We start from the raw sequence: 13,685 nt of genomic DNA on the forward strand, positions 1-13,685 counted from the left end.
GGTAACTAAGACATTTCAGTCCGTTTTCAGTATACAGTGACCAGTGAATATTGTATAAACCAAGACAACGCCACCGCGGTATATTGACTATAACAATATTAAAAATAATTAATACCGCGCTGTCCTAAGTCCACGCCGGTTATGATGTACCGCGGAATACATGTAAAATACAATAAGACATATAAAATTAAATATTAGGTCGTCGTAAAGAAATTGGAAGCTTAAAGTACATGAGTAATAAGTAATAACTAATAATATCATATTATAGCAGAGCAAGAATTGTTGTATTTTTATCAGAACCGTGAATTGCCGTGAATTAGGTGGGTGTAACCGGCCTAACCGTCCAGATGAGGCCGTGGTGACTCGTGAAGTTATAGTTGATATCATGGTCTATTAGAGAGTAAACGGATGTATTGTGTATAATACGGGGACACGTTACACATTACGGTCGTTTGGCTTGGTGAATTATTACTAATTGAAAACAATATCGATGGGGGCAAAAGGATAGAAACGGCAGTATTATTATTATATTTTTATCCGAGTATATTTTTCTTTTGCCTGGCCGACCTCCTCCGGGCTCACTCGAAACCGCCCTCATTTCTATACCATTTATCTGTGCGCCACACGTACAAAACGGCACACACCTTGTAGTAATTTGTCCACATGTACAAGAGGATATTGATGTCGGATTCAACAAAGGACAACATTCATAACGCGACGACAATTTTCCCCGGTCGGTTAAACGCGGCCTGTCCTTGTATTAAATCGCGCGTTAAAATCTATTGAACAAAAAAAAAAAAAAAAACTAGTATACCGGAATCTTTATCTGCAATGACCAACGCAGCTCTCTGTATGAATGACCCTCTTGTTGAATTTTCGGACGCGCTTCCCCCCCACTTTGTGTTATTCACATATTATTTATTATACCAGACTAAACAAATACCTATTATTATAGATAAAACTATACAGTGAAATTTTAAACGAAAATAACGCTAATAATTCTGTTTGCTTAAAATACCTGCACGATAATATTTTAAAATTGAATCGGTCATTTCAAAAACAACACAAGTCACTGATTTTTCAAAAATTACTTTTTGTCAAATTTAATAACTATATACGTAGTTACGTATTCTGTGTAAAAATTACATTTTTCAAATTCATGACATTGGTCAGAAATATTTTATTTTATTTAAAAAAATTATACCGATTTGTGCAATAGTTTAATAACATTTCTGTGTTTATTTTATTTCTCGACTTAATTTCTTTATGATAAATTTTTATTCCCTGCAAAAACAACGCAAGTCAAATATGTCTTATCACAATTTAGTGAATTATGGTCAAAGTTAGACTATTTATGACTATAGACTATAAGTATCAGAAATCCTATAAATAAATTAGTAAATAGGAGTAAACGCAAAATAAGTCGAATTTCTGGAGTTAAAAAGTTTTTTGGGGCTAGTGTGAAATTTCAATTTTGTGGCTTGTGTTGTTTTTGAAATTACCGATTCAATTTTAAAATGCAGCCAAACGTGACCAGGACATTATAGGGACGGATCATATTAAGAGGGCGGGGGGGGGGGTTAACAGGTTTTCAAAAATGATTACAACTGATAATGGTCAAATACACCCTTCATTGCAAATCTGTAGATAGTAGAAATATTAAATACCGATAAAAACATTGTAAAGGCAAAAATGTGTTTAAATTTGTATTTTTGTGTTAGAGTGATTACGAATTGGATTCAAATGGTAACTATACATGTATTTGTGTTTGTAATCACGTTGTTACATTGTTTTTGTTTTCTAAAAATAAAAATAAATCTGACTACAGATTTGTCTATTATAGAGATAAGAGTACAGGATATTTTGTTTTGTTTTTAACTTTCTCAACGTTTATCAACAAAACTATGCCCAAAGAATATTTCATACAAATATGGAACTATTTTGACTATTTTTGAAAATGTATTAACGTACTGTAATTTTTAGTTGAAAAAGATCTCATTTTTTTTTCTCGATTTCAACGGGGGGAGAGGGCATTTTTTAAATTTGTATACCAAAGTGTATCTTTTTAGTACGATTTCTAATCGATAGACTTGCTACATGATAAAATTGGTTCAGCGGCATAGAAGAAGATATCGTGGATCCAGACACAAAAAAAACTCATAATTTTAAAAACAATACTTTTTCAGTTCCCCATTCAAAGCTTCAATGCTAAAGAAAATGCAGAATAAAATAGTGCGCAAATTATGATAACTTGGTCACTTTTATTTTGATTTTCAGATAAACTTGTTTGTGATGTAACATGCTGTCTACATAAGCCAACCAACAAAATTAAATAACATTCGATTTACTAAAATACAGCTCTTAGCACATTACTTATTTCCCAGGATAATATAATATTTGTTGCAATGCTTGACCACAATAAGCGACATCTATTACAATTACTGTTAAGATTTGTTTTTTTTTTTACTGTAATATGAGGTTTGACATGATTTTTGTGTTAATTGTATTTCGTTGTATTTGTCTGACTGCACCACAACTTTCAACCATAGAATTGTTTTTTTAATAAACAGTTTAATTATTAAGCATTAACCACCTAACCTAACCCTACCATGTCCTACAATATACCTTTTTTTTTTTGTCGACATACTATTTTCAAACTATACTAATGTCGCCAAGTGGGTCAGTTAGTCAGTATCGTTTTTTTTCTCAGTATCGTATCGTGTTAATTTTAATATTTCCTATAACTTGACATTAATTATGGATCGACCTAATCTAACTTTTGAAAAAAAATATAGCAAAAAGGCACGGGGCGGAGAACGCCCTATTCAACTATTACCCGCGTTCGGTTGCTATTCTTCGAAAACTATGGACACGGAAACGGCTAAGACTATAATTTTGTCCCGTTTTCTGAAAATTTAGCAAATTGCATACTTGTGGAGTATAATTTGGTGAATATTGTATAGGTAATACACAACTGCTGTTACAAAATGACACGCCGTCGCTAGGACAACGTTCATACAAACACTAGATAGAGGGAAGCCGGGACGAGTACCAAGAATGTGACAATGTAAAAAGAAACTAATAATTTACTATTACTATGGGCTGAAATAGGAAATGACGGGTATGAAGCAATTTTTTTCCCACACAGTTAAATGCGGCGTATTATTTGAACCGGTCACAAATTTGTACGGTTTTATACTTCTCATACGCTGCAGCCTGTAAACAGTCTCTAAAGTTTACACCTAAAACCAAATCAAAGAAAGAGTTTAATGTATATTTTACAATTTCCTCTAAAGAATTAACTGATTATATATACTTGTTGATCAACGGCTGAAGCTTGCCTAATACAGTAAAAACTAGCGAGCTTTCTAATATAACTTTATTACGGTAAGATTAATACGTATCGACATATGGTTGTATTCCACCAGCCCACATTTGAGTTAAACATAATTTGTTTTCAATTAATACTTAACCTTGAGTACTTCATGTTATTGTTTACGGTAGAAATTGGCATTTACACTTTTGAAATTGAAACAATACTAGACTAAAGTAATTAGCTGTAGCCGGCAATAACAATAAATAATTCGTTACTGTTTTAAATAGTGTACTTAACCACACTACTCATCGTTATTATTGAATTAATTAATAAGTTATAAAATATCAATTTATTATCGGTTCGTGACAACATAGTGTTATACAAAACGTATTTGACTCGTTATAGACCGTTTAGCGCGTTGGTCAAGCACAGGGTAGTATAGATAACATTTCAGTGGTATGATAGCAAGTTGGTATGTCCCTTAGAAATTATACTGATATATTTTAAAAATAGCATTAGGTAAAATATAGTATATTATCTGGTATTTCATTATCAAGCTATAATTGCTAATACATATGAAAACTAAAAATGATTAAAAAAAACAATTTTGCTGATATGCCCAAAGAAAATGTTGTGTTCGAATTTAAATTACTGTTATCGTAGGAAATATATTTGTATAATATTAATTGTAAAAAATCAATTTCAGAATTTTAGTATCAATTAAAAACATTTAATGTGTTTTCCCGAAAGAAACATAATATCAACTAGTGCCTTGTATCAGAGATTTGTTTTCTACCACCGACATTTACATTTATACATTTATAGATCATACTCTGAATTTTTTGACGTTCAATTTTAGTTGTTTTAAAACCCAAATTCGTTTGGTTCTTTAGAGTTTAGACGAACAACAATGTATTGTCATATTTGTGTAATATCCGTTTCACTCGATCACGGTAGATCATTGGCTTGAAAAATTATTTGCAATTGCTGTTTAACTACAGGGTTGGCTCAAGTGCTGTGCATGTCCTAATACGAAACCTATTTTTTGACATATCTATTAATGCGTGTGTATTTTGTGCGATTATTGAGTGTAATGACTTACACCACGTTGCCTCGAAGCCTATATTATTCTGACATTGAGGCTAATCTCTTTATTTGGCAACAACTAACACACTCCCCCCTTGGGCCATTATTGAACATTTTGTTCTATAAATGACTATTGTCGTCTAATAAGACACTGTGTTATACATGGAACAATTCACAAACCGGTCACCACCTATCGTTGGCTGTGGCCGCAAAGAGGTTCAAAGCTCAAAAGTAAGTAGACAAAAGTAGTATTTGTTTTTTCATAGTTTTTTCTTATGTCACTGTAACGTCAATAATAGGTATTGTCTTTTTTTATCATAACCTTTATAAAAAGTGTGGTAGGCAATTCTGTAAAAAAAAACATATTATATTGATAAATATTAGAAAAAATACATGTGAGGCCTATATATAGGACCAGAACAGCTTAACCCACAAATTCATTATTTAAATCACCAAAAACAGAAAAAAAATTATTTACATTCCAATCGTTACATTTGAAAACATTTTCAAGTAATAATTTTTTGAAAAATATTTTACATTGACAAACATTTCAAAAAAATATTTTTGAACAATAATCTAAAGATCTACTATATTCTAAAGTGCATGTCAAAATGGAGGTTACCTTTCTCTTTCTGATTAATTTTGTTATGGAAAAAATGAATGATTAGTTTACGATCAATACCAATTTAAATATAGCGTGTATGTAAACAACAACATTTTAACCGCGCGATAACGTTTACTTTTCTAACTTTTATATAACCAACAGATAACAATGAATACAAATATAGCTGTTTATAATTAGGTTTCACTGCTCTAAAGGCAATAATAAAACGGACGATGTGTTAGAGACAGTTTTCCGTGAATAAAGTTGAAGATTATTCGACTGTTGTCCGCTTATAATTTGAGACTTTACCGCTGTTGCCCATCTACCGATCAAAGTCAACTTTCTAACGCAAACGACGTGGTCCGCAAGGGCGAGCGACAAAACGTTGAACAACAAGCAATACCCAAGCACGAACAAATAACTCGGAATTTAACTTAAATTATCATTAATATATACATTTACACGGCTTTATTCGATGTACGGTATTTAGAAACAAGAAGTCGTTATCTGGACCTGGTTGGACATCAGCCCGTCGTTATCGGCTCAGTGAAATCGGAGTGTCAATAATGGTTATGGATGTTAATAAAACGCCTGTATTGTACTTAAAATGCGAACCGAAAAACCGACATAAATTGTATTATTGCGAGCCCCGATAAAGGCACTGACGTTTGTATAGGAGGTCCTGGCGGGGCTATCGCCGTCTGATAACTTCACTGCGCGCCGTTTGAATTTTATTTTTTCCTCGGGGGTCGATTACACGGTTGTATACGATAAAAATGGTTTTTCAAAAATCGTCAAATCGTCGATAAAAAGCTATTAAACCGCAAAAATCGGTTTTTAATCAGCTGTTTTATGAGTATTTACTATATTTTGAACACGCTGATCAGAAATGTATACATTATTAGTATAGGCGATCCAAGAGGAAAATTTTCTCAGCAGATATAATTGAAATTTTATTTATTTACCCAAGATAATATTATTATTGTAATGTATACATATAGATAACCGTGGGCATACAGGGTAATATCGACCCAACCCGATTTTAGTCCGGTCCGAAGTCGGGTCCGATTTAATCACACTCGAGTGGGCCTTTGACGATTTGATACACCGGATGGGATTTAAATCAAGACCTATAGCTAGTAGATAATGTACAGCTTGGTTATAATAGTACTTGAACGTATTGTTTAGTCGAAATTACAACAGCTTTTTTTTTAATTTTCAAATGTTTATTCATCGTGATTACTTAATACTTTTGTACTATTTTGTTAAAAACAAAAAAACAAATCTTATAAACCTCGCGAGTCCCCAGAATCCACTTCCGTTCCATTGTTACTCCCATAGAGTTTTAAGTGATTTTTTTTTATAGTGATAACTGATAACGTTTCATCCACATAATTGTTATAAATGGCGCATGCGCAAAATGACTGATCTGCGTTGCCTCGAATACGCTTCAAAGGTAGTAGTGTAGTCTACACGCATGTGTCATTATTTATTATACTAAATTAGTCGTATCCATTGTAAGTAATGTACTGTTTTAAAGAAATGCAGAATAGTCGTCATCATCTAGCATTAGTAAATAGTTATTCAGTAGTTTATATAGCTCGGTTTGTTTGGAATTTGCTTTGTAAACCGACCACAGATGCGTCGCATCTGTTATTGTTATCATACAATTAACAACAATGTTATACGTATATGTATCTAACGGTGGCAGACGGAAAAATTGGCGTGCAAACATCAAATATTGATTTTAGAACTGTCGACACGCGATTGTAGTATCTTATCGTTTACAAAACAAACCATTCACACTCTTAATCGTTTTCTCTCGACACACAATGTACGCGTTTCACGTGTCACTGAAATGTGCGAAAATTGTCTTTTTGGAAAATCCGTGAGTAGAGTATAGAATGCCGGTTCTGTCTACAATGGAATGTGCCTACGTCATCAAAATTTGATGCATTTGATGACGTCATCACATTCCATTCTAGACAGAATCGGCCTGCACTTTTGACCCAGGTCAGTGACCCCCCTCCCCTCTACCCCCCCCCCCCCCCCCCACCATGTAATTTTAAAATTTGATGCATTTAATGACGTCATCACATTCCATTCGGCACAGACCGTCCTGCATTGGTAACCTAGGTCAGTGACACCCCCCTCCACTCCGTCCCCAGCAACAAAGTTATTGCATGCACTTTTGACCTAGGTCAGTAGAATACCCCTCCTCTCCGATCATTATGGCCATGTTATCGTATACAGTTTGAACCTAGGGCAGTGTCTTACTCCCTCCCTTCGGCACCCCGTCCATGTGTGCATATTTGACCTAGGTCAGTGCCGTACCACACCATAACAACATGTTTGCACAGTTCACCTATACCGTACCCCCACCTCGACGGGTACGGTGTGACGGCGCCCTGTCCTCGCCCGGTGTCTGGAACATCCACGGGCTTATCAATTTAATGTATGGTTAATTGTAAGTATGGGGTATGTGTGACGTCACCACGGTTAAAAAAATTATTATACGTGTCGGTCATCTTTGATATAGTTGATATTTGTTGTCGACATAAACATCAGTTTAGTGTGAGTTCTGAATCAAGATGGACCTGGTTCGGAAAATCGATAAACAACTGGAGAGATTATTTTTAATACGTACAGATCGTGTTATGTTCAAAAGAGTGTCTAAAATGTCTAAAAAATACGCTATTTTGAAAAACTTGGCTCAGCAATATGGATCAATATCAAATAAAGATGAACAATACCCAAAATGTATTTGTAATTCCTCAGGATGGGATCAAATCGATGGTCCGTGCGCATGCTCAATCGTTAAAAGTATTTACAGTGAACTTCAAGAGGAATTAAGTAAAATTACAAGTGGGGACATTTATGATGATGATAAACGTGTACAAAATGTAGACCATTAGTCTACGACACTTGTGCAAGATGGCAAGTCACCAGAAGCAGCAACATCATCCGTCTGATTATTTAATCGATACTTCTGTGTTTTATATCGATTCTCTGACACACGTTCACATTGGATTGGATTCAAGAGATTTGTTTTGGCCTAAAATTGTGTTTGTCAACGGAATCGATCGGATACCAATAAATATTCAGTTTTTACAACGTCTATACTCAATATATCCTTACTTTTCCTCACTTTACCATGATTTGGACGGTGTTGTTATACTGCAAGATGAATACACAACGATTCGTGTACTGCAAGCGTACACTAAGAAAATATACCTAGTGATTGAGTCACTACAAACACACTTGGAAGACTCATCAACAACAATTTGTACAACAAGAAAAAAAGAAATTTGGGTATCATTTGAAGCGGCAAAGCAACTGTATAAATTAAAGAATGCAATATTCGATAATGTGTATAGAAAACTTATACTTACTCGACCACGTATTGTACGTGAAATCAAAATGTTGTTAAAACATATTGTCAACAACAATGACGATGATGATGATGTCACTGTTAAAAGTGTACAAAAAGACAAGCTGACATTGCCCAAGAACAAAGTATGTGATACACAATATATGATATATTTTCATGAGATTGTCAACACAGATTATATGTCAAAATGTTTGAACTTTGCATCAAGAGTCATTTTTGTGAAAAACAATGCTAAAATAAAGGTAAATTTCATCTCACAATCGTTAAAAAATTATTACTTTTTGTAAAAATATGTATATATTATCTACAGGGTAAATATTTCAACATATTTAACGATTTGGATTTGCTCAGAGTGTTTCCTGGCATTGAATTTGACTTACCGCAACAACAACAACAACAACAACCGGACGGTACAGAATCAGTAGATGCTATGAAGTTACAGTGGTGTGAAAATGGAGTCAAAGGAGGCAGATGGGAAATTAAATAATAACAAAGATTGTACTTATTTTCTTAAACAATAAATTTATTTATTTAAAAAAAATCTTTATTATTTAAACATAAAAAAAATATGTAATGTAAAATTACAATTTACGAACTTCTCCGCTAAATGCATTGTATTCCATCTGACAGTCGTGAATAATCACGCAGTATAATGAAGTGTTTTGTGGAAAAGCTTTGGCACATTCAAAGTCCAAACGCAAGTCAACCGTAGATGACTTAACAGTGTCATTCTGTTTCGAACAGTCAATAACTATGATTGGTCCGAGTTTCTTGTAGTGGACACGGTCGAGTAAAGGTTGAGGATTGGTACGTCCATAGTACATTGTTTGAAAACGTGCATATGAATTGTACATTGAGGTGTATTTGCCAGCTTCGAAATCGGCATTGTAGTTCTCGTACGGGTACTCGTCTGAGTTCAAGTATGCCTTGACGTTGCGCAGTGTACAGTGATGAAAGTCTGATTTTGACATTATGGAACGTTCTTTGCCCATTGCAATGAGTAGATAACGGGGTTTCTCAACGTTTGAAAATGTCCGTACCGACCATGTGTGATGAGTTGTTTGAGGCACCAAAGGGTATACAGCAATGTCCCATTGTTGATAGTCCAAAGGCAACCATCGCTTTCCATCCAGTATGCGCATTAGACTCAATTCGGTTTTAACATTAGGATCAAAATATTTGACAATCCATTTGATTTTAGTTATTTTTACGGCGGTCTGTTTGAGCAGTGCAACGTTTGCTTCAGCTAACCCTTCAGCCTTCTTGCTTTCTTCCGGTGTTACACACTCGATGGCTCCAATGTCCCGGCTCGATCGGATGAGCACAAGTGATTGTGTACAGTTGATTAGTACACGCCGAAACCGTTCGAAAAAACCCATGCATGCAGACAATGGATATTGAGCTACAAACTCGGTTTTATCCATCAGGTCCCGACTAGTTTGGTTGTCTTTCACATGTTTCCATCCGGCAGGTTGCAAACGAGCTATATCACTGGGTGTAAACGAACAGTACCCTTTGATTGTAGTCACTACTCCGACGTTTTTAACCTTGTCAATTTCCTTGCCGTTAATCTCATAGCGGATCTCGTCAAACAAATGCATGAGTCCGTTCTGTGTAAGAATCATTTCACCCGAGGCTCCTTCCGGTTTTTCCAGAGATCCTTCAATTTGCAGATAACTCTCACAGGGCACTGTAAACTTCTCCTTGTTGCGCACTTCAATGCGAATCTCATCGTTGTTTTCGTACGAGTTGTTAAAACTCTGATGTTCAAGATAGTATTCACGTTTAATACTATCGTCGTGTTGATGTTTTTCCAATACGTTCAAATATTCAGACATGTTTTGACAATGTGTTGATGACACGACAACCCAAACGTTTCAAAAATATAATACTTTTTTGAGAGAGCGGTAAGCGGTGTCGTCGGTGACGATTATTCTGTTTAGGTAAACGACGATTGTTCCGTTTGGATGTCAACGATCGATTGACTGTCTTTTTGTTCACCGGTTTCATCATTCGATTTTGATGATGCTTCCGATTGAATATCAATGGCATGTTTGATTTTTTTTGTTTTCACAGTTTGTTCCAAAATGTTGATTCGCTTTTCCAATATAAACACTTGATCGTCAAGGCCGTAAAGTTCTCTAGCAAGAGCTTCGGTACGTTCCACAACGGATGATTGTGTTATTGTACTGTTGGGTGTACAATTAACGGCAGAGCAACAATTCACAATTTGATTGCTGCTGAGTGATACAGGTTCGAATATGGTTATAGACAGCTGTAGCAAAATTTGTAAAATTGTAAATGAAATACACAACCATAGACCAGATCGCGTGGTAGTCAATTGTCTTATACGATCCCACAAGAGGGATAGTGTTGATGTAGACGATGCTGATGTTTCATCATACATTTCAACGATGTTTGATATGCAAACGTATGGTTAATTGCTCGTTCTGTAGATTGATCTTGTGTCCGTCTTGATCACGCAACAGTATGTTCAATGTGCTCAACTGTGATGTGTTTAGAGGATAGTATACAACGTGTTTGGGACACTCTATGATACGGTAACCCGGAGCAACGCTGGGAAAGAATTCGTGCAACGTGTGTGACTGACGACCGCTATGAAATGATCCTTCAATTACATTGCAATCAACTCTTATACACGTCACCCTGATTATCTTCATCGGTGAATCGGATATATGTGTCTTGTTGGCTTCGAGCACCCTCCGTCGGAATCCAAGTAGTTCACCAATCGAGTCCCGAGGAGTGAAATCCACTGGATAATCACTGGTTATTTCACAACGCATAGTGTTGTGATTGCCAATAATTTTAATCGAGTTCATTTCCTTTGGCCAATCGGATGTGATAATTTTTTTGATGTCTTCAAATTCATACGATCCCGTGGGTATTGTAACCTCATGAATAGCGATCGGTTGAGATGCACTATCGGTGTCCAGTGTACCGCCCACGATAAACTTGTTGTTTCGCTCATCAACATTCGGGATAGTGTTCCACGTGTGCAAACTCAACAATCCAATTTCACAGTGTTCACCCACTTCCAGTGGTGGGTTAAATATACATTGTAATTCGGATCCCTCACCGCTTAACGTCACTGTTGTGACCATTGTCGAGTGTGTTCAGTAGGAATTTCAAACACCAATGTCCACAATTGAACGTGTTGAACTTTTGATAACGACTGTAGTTGTAGTCAATCATGCAGTCTTTAAAATAGTTTTGTACCTCAAGCGGTGGTGTCAAGTTTCCAAAACTATCGAAATAACTAACATGATGTCCTTGCTTTCTGTAAGCTACCCAGTGTGAACCGAGATTGCGTTCCAAATCTAAATTAATAATGCCCGCTTCTGTGGTGTACGGTGCAATCGGAAGCGTATCCCTACAATACACTCCTCGAAATCCCGGTATATTGCACTTTGTTGCAAAATCTGATAATTCATAATCAAACAGTGCACGATTGGGTAGCTTCGCAATTAGTTTTTTGCACTTTTGTTTGAACGTCGTTTGACTTGACGTTTATTGTGGTTTTTCTTGTTTTTTTTTTTTTTACCAATACCTTTGCCAGCAGCAGCAGCAGCAGCAGCAGCAGTAGATGCTTTGTTGTTCACCAATTTGTAACTCGAACCCGATTTGTACGGTCGCAAATAGAATCCTCTGCCAATTTTGAATGGTTGACCACCAGCACCACCGCGACGGTTATTAATTTCACTGGCAACTTTTACCACATTTGCAGCTCCTCCGGCCAAAGCACCCAATGCCGAGAGACCGGCGAAAATCGGAATTAATGGTATTACACCACCGATTTTTGGAATTGCAATTGTCCGGGGCAAACGTACAGACATCTTTTTCTTCTTTGAACCCGTCTTCTTGTTGTTTACCTTTTTCAAAATCACACGTTTGGCTGCCAAAATCGATCGCTTCGCCGTGATCAATTCATCCGGATGGATGTCGACACGCTTTGCTGCGCCCACAACTGTACGGAATCCCATACCAAGTTTTCGTTTAACTTTCATAGCGTTTGTCACGGCCCAAGCTACGGCACGTTCCTTCATGTTTGAATCTTTCGCTTTAACTCTATCCCACGCTTGATGTTCCAAAACTTGATCGGCACGATGTCGGTCGGCGAGTGTTTTGCTCTGAGAGTATGCAATGTCGTGATCACGGCAAGCCGAATCCAAAGGATTGATTCCACGATCACCTCGAGCCAATCGCTTAGTTAATTTCGTACCGGGCCCTGCAAACTGATATCCAGGCACGTGCACTTCAAACGGAAGGTTGTCAATTACTGAATTTAATATGCCCGAGCCACTGCGGCGGTGGCGATGGCGTCTCTTCACTTTAATAGCAACCATCTTTAAAGTCCTCCAATACCAATGTCGTCACTGACGACAACAGTATTTATACTCTACTGACGTGTGTTGCTGTTGCGATTGCAGCGATGCGATTCAAAAAACAATCAGTTACACTACCTGTGGTCAACTATGACGATGACGATGCAAGTACTACATCTGCTGCGACAGTGTTAAAACACGGAAAACTTTTGCCAAGCACAATCAGGGCTTTGATTTGTGGACCATCAAACTGTGGTAAAACCAATTTAATGTTTGTACTGTTGACCGATTTGAATGGCGTGAAATTTGAAAACGTTTACATTTATTCGAAATCACTACATCAGTCCAAATACAAACTGCTTGTGGACGTGTTGAACGGAGTCAAGGGCGTGCGAGTGTTTACATATCAAGACGCCGAAGCAGTGCCTCCGGTGGACAAGGTTCTCCCAAATAGTGTGTTCATATTTGATGATGTGCTGACTCAGAAACAAAACGTGATTTGTGATTACTTTGCACGAGGTCGACACAAGCGTGTCGATGTGTTTTTCCTCGCTCAAACTCTGTCAAAAATCCAAAAACAAGTTCTCCGGGACAATGCAAACCTTATCGTTTTGTTTCGTCAAGACGATGTAAATTTACGTCACGCATACGACGAGTACGTCAGCTGTGACATGAAATACAATCAGTTTAAAGAGTTTTGTCAACAGTGTTGGCACCGCGATCGCTATGGATTCGCAGTGATATGTTTAGACTCTAAGCGTGACAACGGTCGGTACAGATACAAATTCGACACATACGTTACTATTTAGTTGAGTTTCAGTCAGTTTACACACACGCACACACAAAAACACATATGTTGACACTCAAACTATGGAAAATAAAGACAATGGTAGTGGTGGTGGTGGTGGTGGTGGCGAAGAGAGCAAACAACAAAAGCAATCGATT

The 13,685-nt window shown here is 36.6% G+C and overlaps 1 protein-coding gene across 1 annotated transcript; it reads right to left on the minus strand.

Annotated features, from left to right (window-relative positions):
* Positions 1-8,978: 8,978 nt before the first annotated feature.
* On the minus strand, positions 8,979-10,235 carry LOC126841608 (uncharacterized). The gene has a single exon (XM_050578195.1). It carries the CDS (start codon positions 10,233-10,235, stop codon positions 8,979-8,981), a length of 1,257 nt encoding a protein of 418 aa, XP_050434152.1.
* Positions 10,236-13,685: the final 3,450 nt, after the last annotated feature.

The sequence above is a fragment of the Adelges cooleyi genome, unplaced genomic scaffold (assembly GCF_023614345.1).
Source record: "Adelges cooleyi isolate 19-005CV unplaced genomic scaffold, UGA_ACOO_1.1 ACOO_flye_CR_arks_rails_tigmint_CR_PRNA_108, whole genome shotgun sequence".
In the NCBI taxonomy this organism is placed as follows: domain Eukaryota; kingdom Metazoa; phylum Arthropoda; class Insecta; order Hemiptera; family Adelgidae; genus Adelges; species Adelges cooleyi.

Bases quoted from the DNA above. Each gene is read 5' to 3' on its own strand.
- LOC126841608 (XM_050578195.1), bottom strand. From the start codon at position 10,235: ATGTCTGAATATTTGAACGTATTGGAAAAACATCAACACGACGATAGT.